General features: G+C 47.8%; 1 protein-coding gene across 1 annotated transcript; it reads left to right on the top strand.

The window, feature by feature from the left end:
- Window positions 1–5910: 5910 nt before the first annotated feature.
- LOC124073514 lies at window positions 5911–20605 on the top strand. The gene is given in 8 exon segments (XM_046415792.1): window positions 5911–6374; window positions 6376–7176; window positions 7259–7541; window positions 7588–7939; window positions 9662–9709; window positions 10315–10397; window positions 16049–16288; window positions 16430–20605. Coding segments are annotated over 8 exon segments (6351 nt in total). The 5' UTR covers window positions 5911–6006.
- The last annotated feature ends 3395 nt before the right edge of the window (window positions 20606–24000 follow it).

Here is a 24000-nt window from a genome sequence, read left to right on the forward strand (position 1 = left end):
CTGTGCCTGCGTGGGTTTTCTGCGGGTTCTCCGGCTTCCTCCCACAACACCAAAAACATGCACATTAGGTTAACTGGCTACTCTACATTGTCTGTTTTTGTGTGTCACCCCTGATGGATCAGCAGTATAGAAAATGGATCCCCTGTGTCTCCTCTGTGTTAACCCTGTCACATGACCCGCGCTGCTTCAGCGGCTCTGGGAGAGGAAGTGGGAAGCGGATCACCCCGAGTTTTAAACACAGACTGTTAACACAGGACTGCTATCAAAAGACTGGAATTTGCACATGCGGCATAAAATGAAGATTAGTTTCATGTTTGTAAGATCCTGCATCAGGAAGTGACGTAATGAAGCAAAAGAAATGGGGAGGGATGTTGATGAAAAATCAGATTGACAGCATGCAGAACAAACAACAAAAAAAGACAAGAAAACACAGTGAGCCGCATACGAGACATTAAACAAAGCTGTAAAACTGAAAATTGAAAAAAAAAAACCTGAAGTTTTCAAATTTAAAATTAAGACATTCAATATATGGGCAAAGGAAGGGGCAAAATGAGTTGTGGCACTATTCAGCCAACCCCGACCTACTCAAAGAACTGACCATTTTACTATCCTACAAGCACATTTAAAAAAAAAAAAAAAAAAGCCATAATAAAGTGAAAAAAATTAAGGGTATTCTGATTCTGACACAAGGCCCTCTGGCTGTGCCACAGGGGTGGGTACAGAACGTTCTGAATCAGGTTGGCCAAACTTGAGCATACTCAAAAAATGAGACCGGCAGCAACAGATATACACAAAGTGTTGTTTTCTATCAGTTTTCTATCAGTGTTAGCCTCTCATTTCTACAGCTGTCGGCAGTGTTGCCCTATGCACAATGCATCATTTAATAAGGTCTCTGAAGTCTGTTGTATAGAGTGATGCACATTAAAAAACTGAATGGCTTTTGTACAAAAAATAAACATGCATGATCCTTAATATGCTGTCGCTGGCAATCATTTTGAGCTGAATCTATGTTTCAGAAAACTCTGCAACATTTGTGTTAGGGCACAGGTAGAGCTTTTTCAAGTTCAAGCCTTTCGCCAGGACATCCTTCTCAGACTGGGAGAGAATTCTTTCTGATAAGTTCTTGACCCATACTGATGCGTTTGTGCACATGCCACATGCTTTATTTATTGTGATTAGTTCTATTTTTTGTATACCTTTTTTTATAATGACCATTCTCCATGTAGGCCTTGTTTTTGCGAGTGAAGCTTTGGGCGTTCCTACCGCAGTGTGTAAATAGGCCATAGATGTTATGGTCTGTGCCTTTCCTTCCCCCCTCATGTGTGCTGTTTTCTCCCTCCCCTTTGTTTCTTGTGGTTCCTTGCTTGTGTCTCTCTGTGTCTGTGTTCTGGGTGTGGCTCATCAGTCCTGCTGCCAATCTGCCTGCTCACCTGAGATCCATCCACTAATCATCTCCAGCTGTACAAATACCCTGGCTCTGCAGTCTGCTCTCTGCCAGATCGTTCGGTCTACCTTCTGGTACTAACCTAGTTAGGATTGAGTATACGCACAACACTTTGCATTGTTCATCCTCTGGTCTCTCTCTTTTTCATTGTGCCTATGGCTAACTAGCTAGTTATTGTTAGCTTTTTTTCCCCTGTGTGATCTTTTGAGAAAGACTTGTGTAACCCGGGTGAAAAAACCCACATATTAGTTTCCTTCTACTCTATTCTGATATCGTGACTCCATTTTGCGGCTGACGTCATCACGTTGCTACGGTCATGTGACCTAGCGTGGCCAATTGAGTGGGCATAAGTGACTAGCGACCGGTAAGTACAAGAGAAGCACACTTGTCGCGTGTTGCTGGAGGAGCCGGCCACCGAAGCCGTCGAGAGCGTTTGTACGAAGCTTGAATGTTGTTAAACTGCAAATTAGCCAGGTTTTGATGGCGAGCTAGGAATCAGAGAGTTCAATGGGATAAGCCTGAAGATTCTCCCAGGACTCAGCTGAATCAACCTTACTGCACTTTGGGCTGGTAGGAGGTTCCCTTGTGCAGCAGCCCCAACTTCTCATTTCTTTCCCCCCCTCTGCAACTTCCAAACACGGCCACTACACTTACACTCCTCAATCCCTCAATACGCCTGGACATTCTCAAGCAGAACCCTCACACATTTTTGGGTCATTGAACTGTGTCGTGCTTCCGGGATACAGACAAAGCATTGTATCCTTCCTTTGAAAGGGTTTGCAGGATGTATTGTAACGTCCCTGCAAGAATGTTCAGTGCTGTTAATGTTGTTAATGTAGTTAGAGTTGAGAGCTAGGAGTTTTATAGTTTCCTACGGTCTGTGAAGGGATGTGTGGTTGGATGTGAGAGCGAGAGGGCGGGGGAGCTGAGAGAGAGAGAGTAGGTGCCGGGAGAGGAGAGACTGAGCGGGGAGCGACTGAGAGAGTGGTTGTTTTGTGGGACACCTTGTTGATTTTCTTTTGGCGTGGTTACGGCCGACAGCAACCGACTGTTCATCAATAAACAAAGGTTTGTTGAACAACTCTCGTCATTCTTACACGTCCGGCTGGACGTTACATTGGTGTCAGAAGTAAAGTTACTTCAGTTTGACCTGCCGATCTCCGTTGGCGCGACTAGCCCGGACCTGGCTAACTCAGCGAGCAGCATGGCGACACAGCGGACAAAGGGCGACACTCGTCCGAAGGTCAAAGAGGAGCGGATGGACATTGCTTATGCTGGTATGTCAGAGCGTGTGGCGGAGCTTGACCGTGCCTCGGAGCACGTTGCTCACCTAAGACAGACAGCCAGGAGGCTAGCTAATGATGCCGGTTTCGGCTTGTTGAGCGCGACGGAGCGCGCTGGCGGGAGAACGCCACCTGAGAGCGCCGAGGGACAGAATGCTAACAAAGATGGCGGCGCCCGCTGTAACCACGTTCAAATGAAAACGCCAAAATACTCCGGTAAGTCGGACTGGGAAGCCTTCCACGCCCAATTCGAACTCTTAGCACGGGCTGCAGGCTGGTCAGAGGACAGTAAAGCACTTCAGCTGGCCATGTGCCTTACAGATGACGCTTTGACATGCTTGCTGCTGCTTTGCCCAGCCGAAAGAGGTGACTATGGAGCTTTAGTGGGTGCTCTGCAGCGCCGTTTTGGACAATGCATCCAGCCTAGTGTTCTACGCTCAGAACTGTCAAATAGGCGGAGGCAGGCTGGAGAGCCGCTCCGTGTTTTGGCTAATGACATTGAAACCCTGGTAAGGAGAGCATATGCCCACATGCCCACAGAAGTGCAGAACGAACTGGCCAGGGATCAGTTCATTCGGGCCATAACCCCTAGAGAACTGCGCATACAGACGCAACTGGCACATCCCCCTAGTCTGCAGCAGGCGCTGGAAATGGCTTTGGAGAGAGAGATTGTAGGAGAGACCACACAGAATGATGTCGGGGGCAGCCCTGTTGTGAGAACTGCGGTGCAGGAGGGCACGGACCAGGCAAAGCCGGCACAGATGGATGAGCTGATTGAGCTAATCCGTGCTGCGTCACTGCAATCGCAGCACAGCAGTCCTCGCCGAGGCCCTCCTGTGTGTTGGGTGTGTGGTCAGTCTGGCCATATCAGCATGAGGTGCCCCAAGCGGGCTGGTGTCCAGGGAAACGCCCCGGGGTCTGTGTAGACGGGACAACACCGACCCCTGCTCCTGTGTCCCACCTAGCCTTGTTCCCAAGAGTATGGACGGGGAAGTGGTGCTCCACTTCCCCCAGAAGCAGATGACACCGCAGAGACTGTGAGAGTGGTGGGCTGGACCCATGTGGGGGATTTCTGCCATGTCCCCATCACCCTGGCGGGGGCTCCATGCATAGCCCTCATAGACACCGGCTCCACAGCAACACTGATGAGACCCGACCTGATTCCAGCAGGGATGCAACTGGAACCTACTGAGGTAAAGCTGCGGACAGTGACTGGTGAGCTAGCCCCTATGCTTGGAAGAGGGGTGGTGGCTATTCAAGTGGGGGGGCTCTCAGTGAAATTTAAGGTGTGGGTTGCAGCTGTACAGGACCCCTGCATGTTAGGACTGGACTTCCTGCGGACCGTCCACTGTTTGTTAGACCTGGGGAAGAACACACTGACATTCTCGGGGGGCCCACAGTTGAAATGGTGCCCCCTAAAGAGGCCCCAAGGTCACAACCACCAACCTCACGAGCGGCGGAGGCCAGTCATGGGCCGGACCCCACTCTCCAAGTTTTTTCCCCTACACCCTTATCCCCCACATCCCATATCCCAGTTGACATGCAGCCCCCCGCCCCTGACCAGCAGCTCACAGCAGGCAAGGGGGACAGACTGGCAGTGGTACGAGAGGTATGGAAACGCAGCTGTGATAACCTGGAACCCAGGCAGCAGGAGGAGTTGTGGCAGTTGCTGCTGGATTTTAAAGACATTTTTGCCCTTACGGAGGACGAAGTGGGTCTGACACACCTTCTTTCACCTCCGTAATATCGCTAAGATTAGGAGTGTCCTCTCTCAGAGTGATGCTGAAAAACTTGTTCATGCTTTTGTTACTTCTAGGCTGGACTACTGCAACTCACTATTGTCAGGATGTCCAAATTATTCTATTAATAACCTGCAGCTGATCCAAAATGCAGCAGCTAGAGTTTTAACAGGAATCAGTAAAAGGGATCATATCTCCCCCATCTTAGCTTCTCTTCACTGGCTTCCGGTAAAATTCAGAATAGACTTTAAAATTCTCCTACTTACATATAAGGCCCTAAATGGACTTGCCCCATCATACCTGCAGGATCTAATAGTCCCATATATTCCCAATAGAACACTCAGATCACAGAGTGCAGGTTTACTTACAGTTCCCAGAATTTATAAAAGTAGAACGGGAGGACGAGCCTTTAGCTATCAGGCACCCCTGCTGTGGAACCAGTTGCCAATCTGGGTTCGACAGGCAGACACCACCTCCACTTTTAAGACTAAACTTAAAACCTTTCTGTTTAGTAAAGCATATAGTTAGCACCAAATAAAGTGTGTAGGGCTGGTAGGCATAGTTTCACCCACCTCATGATATATAGCCACAGGTAGAATAGGTCTGACTAACTGTTAATCTTTAAATCTCTATCATAGCTAAGCTGCTATAGGCCTATGCTGCCGGGGGACACAAACATGATCCACCAAGCAGTTTCCCCTCCTCCTTTTCCTCTTCTATCCTCTCCCCTCGTCAGATTAACATGCAGTTCATTATTTTATGTCACTAACTGTGTGTCCAGTGCTCCTCGTAGTCTTGTGTCTCTCCCTCCCTCTCTCTCTCTCTCTCTCTCTCTCTCTGTATCTTTCTGCAGGTATCTCTCCATCCAGATCTTCAAGTTGAACTGTAGCCGGCTCTATGACCAACCCAATGTGTATTGTTGACATCTGCCTGTCATTCCTCTATGTACCGACTATGGGCGGGGTGGTTCTCCCTACGGGCCGAAATCGAACTGATAGGATAGTGATTTTCAACATCACATAAAAAAAGAATACATGAATGTTACAGCAGTTCATTATAATTTTCAATACTATAAATTTCCTATAACTTGTGAAATGTTAAAATCATATTGAGGTGGTAGCAAAAAGTGAAACTAAACCGTTGAGATTTTGTTTTGCTTATCTTTTTAGTAATGTCATTTCTCATGTTGCAAATTGCTTTCCTGCCTGTACAACATCCATTGCACGTCTGCCCGTCCTGGGTGAGGGATCCCTCCTCTGTTGCTCACCCTGAGGTTTCTTCCATTTTTTCCTGTTAAAGGTTTTTCTGGGAGTTTTTCCTTAGTCGATGTGAGGGTCGAAGGGCAGGGGATGTTGCTGATGTTATGTTAAGCCCTTTGAGACAAACTGCTTGTAAAAATGGGCTATACAAATAAAGTTGACTTGACTTGACTTGACTAGTGCAGCACGACATTGACACCGGTGATGCACAGCCCATCAAGACACGGCCCCGCCGCCTTCCACTGGCACATCAGGCAGCTGCTGACAGCGCTATTGACGAGATGCTGAAGGCTGGCATCATCGAACCATCTGACAGCCCATGGGCCTCGGGGGTTGTGATGGTCAATAAGAAAAAGAGTTCAAAGATGAGGTTTTGTGTTGACTATAGGCCGCTGAACAGTGTGACCAGGAAAGACTCATACCCACTGCCCCGCATTGATGAATCCCTGGACTTGGTGTCCGGCTCATCCTGGTTCTCCTCATTGGACCTACGCAGTGGGTATTGGCAGGTGCCCCTCAGCCCCTCAGCCAGACCGAAGACTGCTTTCTGTACCGGCAGAGGATTGTGGCAGTTTCGGGTCCTCTGTTTTGGCCTGTGCAATGCCCCGGCCACGTTTGAACGGCTGATGGAAAAGGTGCTGAATGACATTCCCCGAGTGTCTGGTCTACTTGGATGACATATTGGTTCATGGGGACTCTTTCCTTGCAGCCTTGGGGGCCCTGCGGCGGGTTCTACAGAGGATATCGGCAGCTGGTCTAAAGCTTCACCCCGACAAGTGCTGCTTCATGAGAAAAGAGCTGGAGTTTCTGGGGCACAAGGTTGGAGGAGAGGGCATCGGCACACTGGAAGAGAAAGTGCAAGCAGTGAGGGACTGGCCAGTCCCCAGCAACCGGCGTGAGCTGAAGAGCTTCATTGGACTGGCGTCTTACTACAGGCGGTTTGTGCGCGGCTTCTCATGAATAGCCGCGCCCCTGTTCCGCCTGCAGCAGAAGGATAGTGATTTCTCTTGGACTCCAGAATGCGAGCAGGCCTTCAGCTCTTTGAAGAGGGCCTTGTCAGAGTCTCCCGTCCTCACCCCCCCAGACCCCAGTATGCCATTCGTTCTGGACACGGACGCCAGTGATGTTGGGATGGGGGCAGTGCTAAGCCAGGTGGGGACAGAGGGGGAGCAAGTGGTGGCGTACTTCAGTAAAACTTTCAACAAAGCTGAACGGCGCTATTGTGTGACACGCAGAGAACTGCTTGCTATTGTGAGGGCAATACGCCACTTCAAATACTATCTGTGTGGCCTTCCCTTCACTGTCCGAACTGACCACTCTGCCCTCCAGTGGTTAATGTCCTTCAAAGAGCCAGAAGGGCAGATTGCACGCTGGCTGGAGGAACTGGCACCGTACGTGTTCCAGTTGGAGTACAGGGCTGGAGCTCACCATGCCAAACGGCTGCCGATACTGTGACAAAAGAGAGGTCAGGGAGAAAGAGCTCCGTGTGGAGGAGCAAGGCTCCATGCATGATAGGGAAGGGCCTGTCTGCAGAGGGATGCAGGTTGTTGACGCACCTGAATGGAGAGCACAACAGGAACAGGATGCTGATCTGCATCCAGTGTTGCAGTGGGTGAAGTCGGGACAACAGCCACAGTGGAACGAGGTTGCTGGATGCTCTCCTGCCACTAAAGGACTGTTTGCAAAGTTTGGGGCTTTACGGGTGCAGGATGGAGTGCTACAGAGAGCCTGGAAGGAGCCAGCTACAGGAGAAGAAAGGTGGCAGGTGGTGGTCCCCAGAGCACTGAGAGAGAAAAGCCTGTCATGGTGCTACTGGGTCAGGACACTTTGGAGTCTCAAAAACTCTTCGGCGCATCCGGCAGGGTTTCTACTGGGGTCGGCTTAGGAGAGATGTTGAGGACTTTTGTCGCCGCTGTGATCTTTGCACAGCTCACAAAGGTCCGTCGGATCAGTCTCGCGCCCAGCTCCAACAGCTGGCAGTGGGGGCCCCAATGGAGAGGGTGGCGGTAGACATAATGGGCCTGTTTCCTCGTACAGACAGGGGCAACCGTTATGTTCTAGCTGCCATGGACTATTTCACAAAATGGCCAGAGGCATATGCCATACCAGATCAGGAGGCAGAGACGGTGGCAGATGCTCTGGTGGAGGGCATGTTTACCAGGTTTGGGGCAGCCGAGGTCATCCACAGCGATCAGGGGAGGAACTTCGAGTCAGGTGTGTTTTCTGCTATGTGTGCGCGTATGGGCACACATAGCAGACATTCGTCAATAAACGAAGGTTTGTTGAACAACTCTCGTCATTCTTACACGTCCGGCTGGACGTTACAGTATTTTATATTGTGTGGAAATTGTACATTTTGTTGTGCGCACATTGGTTGTCTATCTGATTCAATGTAATTGTCTATGTTTTTTGTTGTCTTTCACAATATATGGTACCACTCACTTAAAAAACCGAATCCTTTTATTTTATTCTCCTCTCCTAGAGCCGAATCTGGATTTCTGACAGTGGCCCAATAACCGAATGCTGTTGTTTAGTATTCAGCTGTTGTTTAGTATTCAGCTGAACCATAAATTAAGTAATATATAGGTTACACTTGTCTTTTCCGCTGCAGATCATTGCCTGTGGGTCTCGTGTGAGTCAGCCACTTCTGCCTGCCACCTGCTTCCAGCCTTGCTCTGTCTGCCTGTCTGTCTGCCTGCCTGCCCTGCATTTCCTGAAGCCTCGGAATCGCCGAAGACGTCCTTTCTCTGTTGTTTCAAGAAAATAAAGCCACTTACAACTGTTTTCCAGGTCTTGCTTTTGGGTCCAGTTCTCTCTGCACACTGTACAACAGCCGGGTTCTGGTCCTCCACCTAGTGGCAAGGAAAAATTTTGGCCCACGGCCTAAATTACTTGCCAGTCCCTGCCCTATATCAACTTCAGAGGCGTCTGCCTCTGCAAAAAACTGCAGGCGTGGGTCAGGGAGAGAAGATGGGGGCTGTGGTGAAACTTTCCTGAAGCTTGCGAAAAGCCAGATCTGCTTGGGGTGTCCACTGAAACTTGACATGGGAGGAGGTTAAAGCATGCAGAGGAGTGGCCACAGAACTAAAGTTACGGATGAACCGTCTGTAGAAATTTGCAAATCCCAAAAAGCGCTGCACCAACTTTCAGCTGGTGGGTTTGTAGGGGTAATAATTTTTTGTTTATCCACAGTTGTGGTTACTGGTGAACTGGCAGAGGGGTCTGGGTCCGGCTGTCTCCCCACTCATCCATTGTGCCTACTCTGGTTGATTGCCGTTAATAGTGGTGCTGTTCCTGAAGAGATGGGCCCACAGTGAACCCTAGTGGTAAGTGTGGGTATCAGAGCAAAGTTTGGTCCCCACCTGAAGCGCTAAAAAAAAAAAACAAATCATAGAATAAAATAAGTGCTAAAAAATTGCAAATCACATCGTAGGTAAGTGCTATCAATGTCAATGCATACACTAGAAGTGTAGATAAAAGGTAAGTGCTATATCACAAACAAAGCAAATAACAAATAATTATGTTATTCATCGTAAATTATGAATACAATAATTTAATAATTACGGTATTCATAATTTATAATAAACAATAAATAATTGTATTATTTAATAACGTTTATCAAATAAAAAATAAATACATAAAAAGTTGTTGCATGTTAAGCAAATTCCCAATAATTATATGATTTCGTCATCAGGCCGATCTTTGTCCAGGTTTTTATTGAAGATTGTTCGTATTGTCTGTAGTCCTACCCTGGTGTCAATATTTGTGTACAAGCTATCTATACCTGTGGTGAAGAGGACTGCATTTGTTGGCAGGCTCAGAGGGCGGACTTTTTCTATGAAGTGCTAAGTATCTCTCAGGTAGCTGGGATGTTTGGTGGAGAGCGGGCCTAAAAAGGAGTCGATGTATTGTAGGTTATATGTCGTGCTATTGCAGTTGGACACGATGGGTCTGCCAGGATGTACGACATGCAGGACCATTCAGGTAAGTGGTTCTTTATGTATTTTGGGTAGGAGGTAAAAGCGGCGTTCACGGGGGTTATCTGGTCCAAGTAGGAAGTCCCTTTGTTTAGCCGAAATGAATTTTTTATGGTACAGGTTTTGAATAATTGAGCAAATTTTGTTTTGTGTTGGGCCAAGTGTGCTGCAGCCCGAGCGGTTGTGGAAGCGCGGTTTTCACCCTGGTCGTGTAACACTGGACCAGCTCTATACCCTTCGGGGTGTTTGAGGGTTCATGGGAGTTTGCCCAATCGGTCCATATGTGTTTTGTGGACTTGGAGAAGGCATTCGACCGTGTTCCCCACGGCATTGTGTGAGAGGTGCTCCGGGAGTATGGGGTCTGGGGCCCTTTGCAAAGGGCTGTGCGGTTTCTGTACTCCTGGAGCAGGAGTCTGGTCCGCATTGCTGGCCGTAAGTCAGACCTGTTCCCAGTGCATGTTGGCCGCCGGCAGGGCTGCCCTTTGTCACCGGTCTTGTTCATTATTTTTATGGACAGGATTTCTAGGCGTAGCCAGGGGCCGTAGGGTGTCTGGAACCACAGGATTTCATCTCTGCTTTTTGCGGATGATGTTGTCCTGTTGGCTTCTTCAGGCCAGGATCTTCAGAATGTGTTGAGGTGGCTAGGGGATCTGTTTCGAATGCCTCCTGGACGCCTTCCTGGGAAAGTGTTCCGGGCATGCCACACCATGAGGAGGCCTGGACATGCTGGAGGGACTATGTTACTCGGCTGGCCTGGGAACGCCTTGGGGTCCACCCGGAAGAGCTGGAGGAAGTGTCTGGGGAGAGGGAAGTCTGGGCATCCCTGCTCAAGCTGCTGCCCCCGCGACCCGATTCCGGATGAAGCAGAAGAAGATGGATGGATGTTTTGTGTTGACTGTTGGAGGCACGCTGTAATCGGTTTTCCAGAGTTTCTATCGAGTCTGGTCCTTAAAACTAATAAAGTTATTATTATGGGTGATTTCAACATCCACGTAGACGATAGTAATGATAGCCTTCGCGCAGCATTTATCTCTCTCTTAGATTCAATTGGCTTCTGTCAGTGTGTACATGAACCCACTCATTGCTTCAATCACACTCTTGACCTTGTTCTGACATATGGTATAGATGTAGAACATTTAACTGTCTCTGAACAAAATCCTCTTCTGTCTGACCATTGTTTAATAACTTTTGAGTTTATACTATTTGACTTCATACCACCAAGAAAAAACTCCTACACTAGGTACCTGTCTGATAGTGCAGTGGCTAAATTTAAAGAAACAGTTCTATTGTCATTAACTTCAGTATCATGTCCCCATACAAGTGAACAATACAATAATCCCTCTCAAATCAACCATTTCGTGGACAGTGCTGCAAGTTTACTAAGGACGACTTTAGACTCTGTTGCTCTGCTAAAAAAGAAACTCATAAAGCAAAATAAACTTGCACCCTGGTATAATACAGAGGTTCGCAAATTAAAGCAAAATGTGCAAAAACTTGAGAGGAAATGGCGTTCCTCCAAACTTATTGAATCTCGCTCAATCTGGCAAGACAGTCTTATTACTATTACTATTAGCCTATTACTCAAAATTAATTGAGGATTATAAGCATAATCCCAGGTTTCTCTTCAGCACTGTAGCCAGGCTGACAGAGAGCCATAGTGCTATCGTGCCTTGTATCCCTGTGACCCTTAGCAGCAATGACTTTATAACCTTTTTTAACGACAAGATTTTAAACATTAGAGACAAAATTCAGCACCTACTGACCTCAGCTGATACTGATGTAACATCAAACACTAGTGTCTTAGAACCAACAGTAGAAACAGATAATCATCTTGACTGCTTTTCACCTATTGATCCCCATCAGCTATACTCACTCGTACATTCATCCAAGCCAACAACATGCCTCTTAGACCCCATCCCTACCAACCTTCTCAAAGAAGCTTTACCCTTACTTAGCACCTGTCTATTAGACATGATCAATCTGTCCCTGATAACAGGCTATGTACCCCAGTCCCAGTAGCTGTAGTCAAACCTCTCCTTAAAAAACACACACTTGATCCAGAGGTTTTAAGCAACTATAGACCAATATCTAACCTTCCATTTCTTTCCAAGATCCTTGAAAGAACAGTCGCCAATCAGTTATATGACTTTCTTCAAAATAATAACTTATTTGAAAATTTTCAATCTGGCTTTAGAGCTCATCATAGCACAGAAACAGCATTGGTCAAAGGTCACAAATGACCTCCTCCTGGCATCAGACAAGGGATTTATCTCTGTCCTTGTACTGTCAGACCTTAGTGCTGCATTTGACACCATTGACCACTCTATATTACTGCACAGATTGGAACACCTAGTTGGCATCAAAGGAACTGCATTAAGCTGGTTTCAGTCTTTTTTATCAGATCGATTTCAATTTGTTCATGTTAATGATACATCGTCCACACTCACAAAGGTTAGTCATGGAGTTCCCCAAGGTTCTGTCCTTGGGCCAATATTATTCAGCCTGTATATACTCCCCATTGGTGATATTGTTAGGAAACACTCCATACATTTTCATTGTTATGCGGATGACACACAATTGTACCTATCAATGAAACCAGATGAAACAAATCAGCTAGTCAAGCTTCAGGCATGTCTTAAAGACATAAAAACCTGGATGACCAGCAACTTCCTACTTCTAAATTCAGACAAAACTGAAGTTATTGTTCTGGACCCCGAACACCTTAGAAACAAATTATGCAGTGATATTGCATTGCCAGATGGCTTAGCCGTGGCCTCAAGCTCCACTGTAAGAAATTTAGGAGTTATCTTTGACCAGGACATGTCCTTTAACTCGCACATAGCAAATATTTCAAAGACTGCATTCTTTCACCTTCGCAATATTGCAAAGATTAGGCACATCCTGAGTCAGAAAGATGCAGAAAAATTAGTCCATGCATTCATTACCTCTAGACTGGATTACTGTAACTCCCTTCTATCAGGCTGCCCCAATAAATCCATAAAGACTCTCCAGCTAATCCAGAACGCTGCAGCACGACTACTGACAAGAACCAGCATGAGAGATCATATTTCTCCTGTTCTGGCTTCTCTACATTGGCTACCTGTAAAATTCAGGATAGATTTTAAAATTCTCCTCCTCACTTATAAAGCCCTGAGCGGTCAGGCACCATCCTATCTTAAAGAGTTAATAGTACCCTATTATCCCACCAGAGCTTTGCGTTCCCAAAATGCAGGGCTACTTGTGGTTCCTAGAGTACTCAAAAGTAGATTGGGATCCAGAGCCTTTAGTTATCAAGCTCCTCTACTATGGAACCATCTTCCGGTTTCGGTCCGGGAGACACCCTCTCTATATTTAAGAGTAGGCTAAAAACTTTCCTCTTTGATGAAGCTTATAGTTAGGTACAGATAGTTATGCTGCTGTAGACTTAGTCTGTCCTCTCATAACGTACTGAGCTCTTTCTTCCTCTCCCTCTCCTGCACACATTTATGTCCCATTAATGCATATTACTAACTCATTAACTATCACTAATTTGCTCAAGGGGGAATGTTGGGTTCTCTATATTACAATTTATATTATTTACAATTTGGTCTAAACCTGCTCTAATTGGAAAGTGTCATGAGATGACTTTTGTTGTGAACTGGTACTATATAAATAAACTGAATTGAATTGAATTAGAAAAAACTGAAGGTAAGTTCACGGTTGTGGTATATCTGATGTTCATGAGCTCGTCTCTGGTGTAAGAGCATGCAAACACACAGTTTGCACACTAATCCTATCTTCATTAACTCTTTAAGATAGGATGGTGCCTGACCGTTCAGGGCTTTATATGTGAGGAGGAGAATTTTAAACTCTATCCTGAATTTTACAGGTAGCCAATGTAGAGAAGCCAGAACAAGAAAAATATGATCTCTCATGCTGGTTCTCGTGAGTAATCTTGCTACAGGGTTCTGGATTATCTGGAGAGTCTTTATGGATTTACTGGGGCAGCCTGATAGAAGGGAGTTACAGTAATCCAGTCTAGATGTAATGAATGCATGGACTAATTTTTCTGCATCTTTCTGACTCAGAATGTGCCTAATTTGTTCAATATTGTGGAGGCGAAACAATGCAGTCTTTGAAATATTCAATATGTGTGGGTTAAAGGATACGTCCTGGTCAAAGATAACTCCTAAATTCCTTACAGTGGAGCTTGAGGCTACGGCTAAGCCATCTAGCATTTCAATATCACTGGATAATGTGTTTCTAAGGTGTTCAGGGCCCAGAACAGTAACTTCAGTTTTGTCTGAATTTAGAAGTAGTGTAGGAGCCGCATTTAGTGTTTATTTTTATTTGCTTATATTTTTCTTCTTTCCTTTGAGAGAGTGTGCCCCCTACAGGAAGCATGGGTGCAAACCTATAAATTGGAGTGCATGCAGAACAATGGCGGAGAAGGCAGACCAGCTGACACTCATTTTTGACCTCGGCCAGTCTCAGCCCTGCCGCAGACCAAGCAGAAGCCCTGCTTGGTGCTATAACATAAGATCTGAACAGTTAATTACTTTTTTTTTAATTTGAAATAAAACAAGTCAACGGTATCACTCTCCTTGGGTTCATTTATGTTTTGTTCTTCTCTGGGAAGGCTGTGAGTCATACAGTGGTATGAAAAAGTTTGGGCACCCCTGATCATTTTCAGGATTTTCCTTTATAAATCATTGGTTGTTCGGCTCAGCAATTTCAGTTAAATATATCATATAGCAGACAAACACAGTGATATTTCAGAAGTGAAATGAAGTTTATAGGATTAACAGAAAGTGTGCAACAATTACTTAAACAACATTAGGCAGGTGCATAAATTTGGGCACCCTTGTTGTTTTATTGATTTGAGTACCTTTAGCACTAATTATTGGAACACAAAGTTTGTTTGGTAAGCTCATTGACCCTTGACCTACATACACAGGTGAATCCGATCATGAGAAAGGGTATTTCAGGTGGCCAGTAGCAAGTTGTTCTCCCTTTTGCATCTTCTCTGAGGAGTGGCAACATGGGAGCCTCAAAACAACTCTCAAATGACCTGAAAACAAAGATTGTCCAACATCATGGTTTAGGGGAAGGATACAAAAAGCTGGCTCAGAGATTTAAGCTGTCAGTTTCCACTGTGAGGAACATAGTGAGGAAATGGAAGACTACAGGCACAGTCCTAGTTAAGGCCCGGAGTGGCAGGCCAAGAACAATCTCTGATAAGCAGAGGCGAGGAATGGTGAGAACGGTCAAACTCAACCCACAGACCAGCTCCAAAGACCTACAACATGATCTTGCTGCAGATGGTGTCACTGTGCATCGTTCAACTATTCAGCGCACTTTGCACAAGGAGATTGTGAGAAGGTGAGCACCCCCCTTCTCTCTGTCTCCCACGAGGGACGCGTTTTGATAACGTGGCAGCGTCGGACAATTAAAATTTAAAAAGACGTTTCGGACTTTGTAGCGCATATACACGCTGACGCGTGTGTGCGCACACACACACTCCCAAGCACACGGAGAAATGGACTCTATCGTCAGTTTATGTATATGCAAATGCTTGGTGACATGTTTGGCGTGGCGTACGCCATGGACGCTTCGGCGCTGAAAGTTCAGCCCGCTGCGTCGCTCACCTTCCACAACCACAACTCACCCGTGTTAGTTTTCTCCCCGGTTTAGCATCCAGGCGTGTGGTGAGGTACCCACTACTCGTCCACCTCTTCATTTCAGTTTGTAAAGACTCTGGTTTACCATACATTCACACAGTCACCTGCACTCCCGGTCCGACTCCACTGCTCCTCTGCGGAAGCGCGCGCCGCTGCAGGGGTGGACTTTATTGGGCACAGGGCAAGGGGGCACGGCCCATTGCACTCAGGGGGTTTTTATTTTTCTATGGTATTGGCTATGTGGTGTTTGTATAAAATTATTGTGTGGTGTGTACATATTTGGTGTGTGGGTAAATTAACTTGTGCATTATTTATTTGTTTGTATCCATTTATTATGATTATAGTATTGTATGGACCATTATGTTTATTGGTAATCCCCTCAATAATGGTTTGGACCATTTGGGCTCTACAAGCAGCCCTATTTAAAGGAGCCTCATTTTGCACTTGTGGTTCCTTGGGAGAACTACTATGTGCTGTTGTGAGAGTTGGTTATCGGTGTTCAGTTCCTGTATTATTCCTGCCTTTTGTCTGCCTGTGAAAACCTTGTGTTCTGGGAGAATAAACGGATTTTTCCTGGCACCTGACGCTTTGCTGCCTCCTATTCTCAACCTCTTCTGCCTGAATCCGGTCTTGCCGAGATCCCGTTATTCGGGGAGACCACTCTGGTCCCTCACATTTGGTGGCAGCGGTGGGATCTGTGGCCATCGGAGAAGCTGGAAAAAAGAGTTGGAATGAGAGGTCGAGCAGGGAAGCGAGGCCGTGGGGCGCAAGACAGCCGAACTGGGGTGAGCATGGATTTCCCCATCCAGACCCCAGTGGACACAGAGGAGGAAGAAGAGGTGCAGACAGACGGTGAGGTCGGGGCCCAGGCGTCGGGCGGAGAACAGCCCAGTGTGTGTGACCTAGCCACCCTGCATCAGCTCCTGGTCAGGAACCTTCGAGCCCAGGAGAGGGAGGCATCGAAGCAGGAACAGAGATGGAGGGGTGTCCAGCTCCAGCTGAATCAACTCAGGGAAGATGTTGATGCTGACCGTAGACGTCCACCTCCAGCACCATCTATGCATCAGCCAGGGGGTGTCCATTCCCCACTGGGCGACGTACCAGCAGTAGGTCCAGCAGCACCAGTATCTCCAGCAGCAGCAGGACCAGCCCCTGCACCAAGGGCCTGGTCCAGTGCGGCGATCCCCAGGTTTGAGAAAGGGGATGACATCGAACAATACCTGACCACATTTGAGCGGCTAGCTATGGCTTACCGCTGGCCAAGAGAGGACTGGGCGGTGATCCTGGTGCCCTACCTCTCGGGCAAGGCACGTAGTGCATATGTGGCAATGGACATAAACCATGCTATGAACTATGATCGTGTGAAGGAGGCCATCCTAAACAAATATGAGATCAACGAGGAGGTGTACCGGAGGAGGTTCCGTGAACCAGACGTCAGGCCGGGAGAAACGCCTCGGGAGCTGTACACCCGCCTCAAGGATCTCATCAACAAGTGGATTCGGCCGGCAACAAAGACGATTGACGAGGTGATGGAAACCCTTGTCATGGAGCAGTTCCTGCGAACCCTGAACCCCGACATCAGAGTTTGGGTGAAGGAGCACAATCCGCAGGATGGTCAGAGGGCAGCAGAACTGGTGGAGAACTTCATGGCAGCTCGGCGGGGCCACAAGACCTTCCGGATGGAGCCACCACCAAGACCAGCAGCTCGAGGTAGGTCTGAGGGGTTTGGTCATGGGAGTGGTTCAAAGACTAGTGAGCCCAGTAGACAGCCTGTCCAAAGTTCGTTGCCCACAGTTAGGTCCAGAGATGCCCGTGAACAGAAACCTACTGCAACGGTGGTTTGCTATTACTGCCATCAAGAGGGCCACATTAAGCCTGAATGTCCAAACAGGAAGCCCAAGCACTCCAGCCATTGCTGTGTCCCGAGACAGGAAGAGGGTGACACAGGGTTGGTGGGGAGGCTTCAGACTGAACCAGTTGTAGTTAATGGGAAGAGGGCTATTGCCCTGTTGGACACTGCAAGCACCCAGACATTAGTGCAGCCCCGCGTAGTAGAAAAAAGAGACTATTTACCGGATGAAAAACTGAGGGTCTCTTGTGTAAATGGGGATGAGCATGAGTACCCGGTAGCTGAAATCTACCTGGAGGTCAGAGGCCAGACTTATCAAATGACGGTGGGGGTGGTTGAGAGACTGAGCCATTCTGTGGTCATCGGCCAAGACCTCCCTGTCCTGCTTGAGCTAGTGCAAACAAGCCGACCCATCAGCATGGTAGTGACGAGGGCCCAGAGCCGGGCACCGGGTCCTGAAGAGCCTGCTGATGAGCCTGAGTCCACTAGCCTGTCAGAGCTGCCATTTGCCGAGGAGGACATCACTCCTCCTGCCAGAGTGAAATGCAGGAAGACCCGCAGGCAGCGCAGACAGGATAGGTTAGTGGGGACATTGCAGAGATCTGAGGAGCTACCAGTTAACCAGCCAGATGATGAGTGGGTGAAGGGGGTAGATAATTTTGAGCAGCTGCAGAGAGAGGATCCCACTCTGCAGAAAGCTTTCGAGAAGGTCACCCACATCGATGATGTCCAGACAGAAGTCCCTTCTGCTTTGTCTGGGGAAAGATATATATTGAGAGACGGACGATTATATCACCAGCCAGGGGAAGGCAGGACTGAGCAGTTAGTGGTTCCCAAACAGCTCAGGGAACAGGTGCTGGCTATGGGTCACAAAATCCCGTGGGCAGGTCATCTGAGCAACACCAAGAGCCATGAGAGAATTGCAGCCAGGTTCTATTGGCCAGGGCTCTACAGTGATGTCTTAAATTATTGTAAGACCTGTCCGGAATGCCAGCTGACCAGTCGTAGAAAGACTAGCCCTTATCCACTTCAACCACTTCCTGTCATCGAGGTGCCTTTTACCCGTATTGCTATGGACATTGTAGGTCCCCTGGAGAGAACACAGACAGGCTACCGGTACATTCTGGTAGTCTGTGACTATGCTACGCGTTACCCAGAGGCCTTCCCTCTGCGCAAGGTAACAGCTCGCCCCATAGCACAGGCATTGTTGCAACTCTTCTCCAGGGTGGGAATCCCACAGGAAGTCCTTACTGACCAGGGCACAGCTTTCCTATCCAAGACCATGAAACAGGTTTATAGTTTGCTGGGTATTAAGGGCATTAGAACCACTCCATACCACCCTCAGTCCGATGGCCTTGTAGAGCGTTACAACCAGACGCTTAAGAGCATGTTGAGGAAGTTTGTGGCAGCCAATGGGAAAGACTGGGACCGCTGGCTGCCCTTCTTACTGTTTGCCTACCGTGAGGTCCCCCAGGCCTCCACGGGTTTTTCACCCTTTGAGCTGCTTTATGGCCGACAGGTTCGTGGTCCCTTGGACGTCCTGAGAGAGGCCTGGGAGGGACCCAGGTCTCCCAAGACTCACAGCATCTTGGCTCATGTACTGAAGATGAGAGACAAGATGGAGGAGATGGCAGAGCTGGTACGAGCGAACCTGGGGCAGGCCCAGACTCACCAGAAGTCCTGGTACGACAAGGCAGCCAGGCAGAGGAGTCTCCAACCAGGACAGAAGGTTCTGCTTCTTCTGCCCACCACTGAAAACAAGCTGCTTGCCAGGTGGCAGGGGCCGTACAAGGTGGTGCGGAAGATGGGTCCAGCCACCTACGAGATTGACCTTCCTGGGAAGAGAAAACCCAGGCAAACCTTTCATATCAATCTCCTGAAGGAGTGGCATGAGAGGCAACCGGAGGTGCAACTCAGTATGCTGGCAGTGGCAGAGGGGGAGGAGAGTCCGGAGCAGTTCTTCCCCATCAGCCAGCAGTCAACCACCCTAGACCTGTCGCATCTGACTCCTCAGCAGCAGAGAGGGATGGAAGCGGTCATCCCTGCAGGTCTCTTCCAGGAGAGACCGGGCTTCACAACAGTGGTCGAGCATTCCATCCCTCTGAAAGACACAACTCCGGTGCGGCAACGGATGTACCGGGTACCTGAGCGTCTCCTGCCATGCCTCAAGGCGGAGGTGGAGGAGATGCTGGCCTTGGGGGTGATCGAGAAATCGTCTAGTGAGTGGAGCAACCCAGTAGTGCTGGTGCCCAAGAAAGATGGCACCATGCGCTTTTGTATCGACTTTCGAAAAGTGAACGCACAGTCCCACTTTGATGCTTACCCTATGCCGAGGCTGGAAGACTTAATTGAGCGCCTGGGTAAAGCATCATTTATCACCACCTTGGACTTGTGCAAAGGGTACTGGCAAGTACCCCTGACTAAGGAGGCCAGGCCCTACACAGCCTTTCGTACCCCTCAGGGGCTGTTTCAGTTCCAGGTAATGCCCTTTGGTCTGCAGGGGGCACCGGCCACTTTTCAGAGACTGATGGACATTGTGTTGGCTGGTACCGACTCTTTTGCCGCAGCCTACCTAGATGACATTGTGGTGTACAGTGCAACCTGGGAGGACCACCTCTGTCATCTAGGTGAGGTGTTTCAGCGCATCCAGAAGGCGGGCTTGACCATCCACCCGCAGAAGTGTGCCCTGGCGAAGGAGGAGGTGCGGTACCTTGGCCATGTTCTGGGCCGAGGAGTGATTCGACCGCAGCAAGAGAAGGTTCAGGCGGTACTGGACTGTCCGCGGCCCCAGACCAAGAAGGATGTCCGGTCGTTCCTGGGCCTAGTGGGGTGGTACCGCCGGTTTGTGCCGGACTTTGCACGGCGAGCGGCACCATTGTCAAACTTGACCCGGAAGTCGGGATCCTCCAAGGTCCAGTGGGGGGAGAAGCAAGAGCAGGCGTTCCTGGACCTGAAAGAGGCGCTCTGCAAAGACCCAGTGCTCCAGAGTCCTGATTTTGGACAACACTTCACTGTCCAGACTGATGCCTCCGGTGTTGGTCTTGGGGCAGTGCTGCTCCAAGGAGAAGGTGACAACAAGAAGCCTGTGGCATACATCAGTCGCAAACTGTTTCCTCGGGAGACCAGGTATGCAACGGTTGAACTTGAGTGTTTGGCTGTGAAGTGGGCTCTGGACACTTTGAAATATTACCTCTTAGGTAGAGACTTTTCTTTGGAGACTGACCACCGCGCCTTGCAGTGGTTGGGCCGCATGAAGGACTCCAATGCTCGTGTCACCCGCTGGTTCTTGGCATTGCAGCCGTATCGTTTTACGGTGCGGTACCGGGCGGGAAAGGAGAATACCGTGGCAGACTTCTTGTCTCGCCACCCAGTTGGCGAGACTCCAGAGGGGTAGGGAAATGTGAGAAGGTGAGCACCCCCCTTCTCTCTGTCTCCCACGAGGGACGCGTTTTGATAACGTGGCAGCGTCGGACAATTAAAATTTAAAAAGACGTTTCGGACTTTGTAGCGCATATACACGCTGACGCGTGTGTGCGCACACACACACACACACACACACACTCCCAAGCACACGGAGAAATGGACTCTATCGTCAGTTTATGTATATGCAAATGCTTGGTGACATGTTTGGCGTGGCGTACGCCATGGACGCTTCGGCGCTGAAAGTTCAGCCCGCTGCGTCGCTCACCTTCCACAACCACAACTCACCCGTGTTAGTTTTCTCCCCGGTTTAGCATCCAGGCGTGTGGTGAGGTACCCACTACTCGTCCACCTCTTCATTTCAGTTTGTAAAGACTCTGGTTTACCATACATTCACACAGTCACCTGCACTCCCGGTCCGACTCCACTGCTCCTCTGCGGAAGCGCGCGCCGCTGCAGGGGTGGACTTTATTGGGCACAGGGCAAGGGGGCACGGCCCATTGCACTCAGGGGGTTTTTATTTTTCTATGGTATTGGCTATGTGGTGTTTGTATAAAATTATTGTGTGGTGTGTACATATTTGGTGTGTGGGTAAATTAACTTGTGCATTATTTATTTGTTTGTATCCATTTATTATGATTATAGTATTGTATGGACCATTATGTTTATTGGTAATCCCCTCAATAATGGTTTGGACCATTTGGGCTCTACAAGCAGCCCTATTTAAAGGAGCCTCATTTTGCACTTGTGGTTCCTTGGGAGAACTACTATGTGCTGTTGTGAGAGTTGGTTATCGGTGTTCAGTTCCTGTATTATTCCTGCCTTTTGTCTGCCTGTGAAAACCTTGTGTTCTGGGAGAATAAACGGATTTTTCCTGGCACCTGACGCTTTGCTGCCTCCTATTCTCAACCTCTTCTGCCTGAATCCGGTCTTGCCGAGATCCCGTTATTCGGGGAGACCACTCTGGTCCCTCACAGAGATGCTGTATGGGAGAGTAATGCGGCGGAAGCCTTTTCTACGCACATGCCACAAACAGAGTCGCTTGAGGTATGCTAAAGCACATTTGGACAAGCCAGCTTCCTTTTGGAATAAGGTGCTGTGGACTGATGAATGTAAAATTGAGTTATTTGGACATAACAAGGGGCGGTATGCATGGCGGAAGAAGAACACAGCATTCCAAGACAAACACTTGCTACCCACAGTAAAATTTGGTGGTGGTTCCATCATGCTGTGGGGCTGTGTGGCCAGTGCAGGTACTGGCAATCTTGTAAAAGTTGAAGGTCGCATGGATTCCAGTCAGTATCAGCAGATTCTTGCCAACAATGTTCAAGAATCAGTGACAAAGTTGAAGTTGCGCCGGGGCTGGATACTTCAACAAGACAACGACCCCAAACACTGCTCAAACTCTACAAAGGCATTCATGCAGAGGAACAACTACAACGTTCTGGAATGGCCATCTCAGTCCCCAGACCTGAACATTATTGAAAATCTGTGGTGTGATTTAAAGCGGGCTGTCCATGCTTGGAAACCATCAAACCTGACTGAACTGGAGATTTTTTGTAAAGAAGAATGGTCAAAAATACCTTCAACCAGACTCCAGACCCTCATTGGAAGCTATAGGAAGCGTTTAGAGGCTGTTATTTCTGCAAAAGGAGGATCTACGAAATATTGATGTCATTTTTCTGTTGTGGTGCCCAAATTTATGCACCTGCCTAATGTTGTTTAAGTAATTATTGCACACTTTCTGTTAATCCTATAAACTTCATTTCACTTCTGAAATATCACTGTGTTTGTCTGCTATATGATATATTTAACTGAAATTGCTGATCCAAACAACCAATGATTTATAAAGGAAAATCCTGAAAATGATCAGGGGTGCCCAAACTTTTTCATACCACTGTAAGTACCAACTGTCTGCTCTCTTCAAAGTGGTAAGAAAAAAGGAAAAGGAAATCAAGCTATAGGAAAAGCTGTAACCCTTTATCTTTGCTGCTACAAGTTGAAAATTGCAAGTCATTCAGGTTTTTATATCTTGACATGCCTGAAGCTTGACTAGCTGATTTGTTTCTTCTGGTTTCATTGACAATTACAATTGTGTGTCATCTGCATAACAATGAAAATGTATGGAGTGTTTCCTAATAATATCACCAAAAAAAAGGGTGAATAGTATTGGCGTGAGTACAGAACCTTGGGGAACTCTGTGACTAACTTTTGTGAGTGTGGGCGATGTATCATTAACATGAACAAATTGAGATCGATCTGATAAATCAGAATCAGAATCAGAATTCCTTTATTTATCCCCGAAGGGAAATTCTTTTTTGTACAGACATTGCACTTGCAGTATTCCCGACCAAGAAAGAAAAGTGAAAGGTATGAAAATAGGATAAACAAAACAAGATAAGTATAAATCTAAAATCTAAAAGTACAGGTATTTACACGTGTTCAAAATTTTTTAAAAATGTGAAAATACAGGTCTGTACATGTGTAAAAACATTACATACATTGTATATATAAAGTAAGTGTGTCCGTCACAGTGCTGAGTATAGCAGTTTGATGGCGACAGGAAGGAATGATTTCCTGTGTCGCTCTGTGGTGCATCGTGGGAGTATGAGTCTGTTGCTGAACGAGCTCCTGTAGCTGATCAGCACATTGTGGAGAGGGTGAGAGGGAAAGTCCAATATAGTCCTTAGTTTGGACAACATCCTCCTCTCAGACACCACTGTCAGAGAGTCCAGTTCCTCTCCCACAACATGGCTGGCTTTCTTAATGATTCTGTTGAGTCTGTTTGTGTCCCTCACCCTCAGACAGCTGCCCCAACAGGCAACAGCATATGTGATAGCACTGGACACCACAGACTCATAGAACATCCTCAGCATCGTCCTGCAGATGTTGAAGGACCTCAGCCGCCTCAGAAAATAGAGGCGGCTCTGGCCCTTTCTGTAGACCATGTCCACGTTCTTGCACCAGTCCAGTTTGTGGTCCAAGTACACCCCCAAGTACTTGTACTGTTCCACCACCTCCACAGTGGCCCCTTTGATGTTGATAGGGGTCACTGGATCCTTAGTCCTCCTCAGGTCCACCACCAGTTCCTTGGCCTTTGTCACATTAAGCTGTAGGTGGTTTTTCCCACTCCACGTGACAAAATTGTCCACTACCTTCCTGTACTCTCTCTCATCCCCCCCAGTAATACACCCAACCACTGCAGTCATCAGAAAATTTCTGAAGATGGCAGGATTCTGTGCAGTGCTTAAAGTCTGTAGTGTAGATAGTGAAGAGGAAGGGAGAGGGGACACTCCCCTGTGGAGCCCTGAAACCAGTTTAATGCAGTTCATTTAATGCCAATTAGGTGTTCCAATCTGTACAATATGA

Source organism: Scatophagus argus, chromosome 16 (assembly GCF_020382885.2).
Source record: "Scatophagus argus isolate fScaArg1 chromosome 16, fScaArg1.pri, whole genome shotgun sequence".
NCBI classification, from domain to species: Eukaryota; Metazoa; Chordata; class Actinopteri; family Scatophagidae; genus Scatophagus; species Scatophagus argus.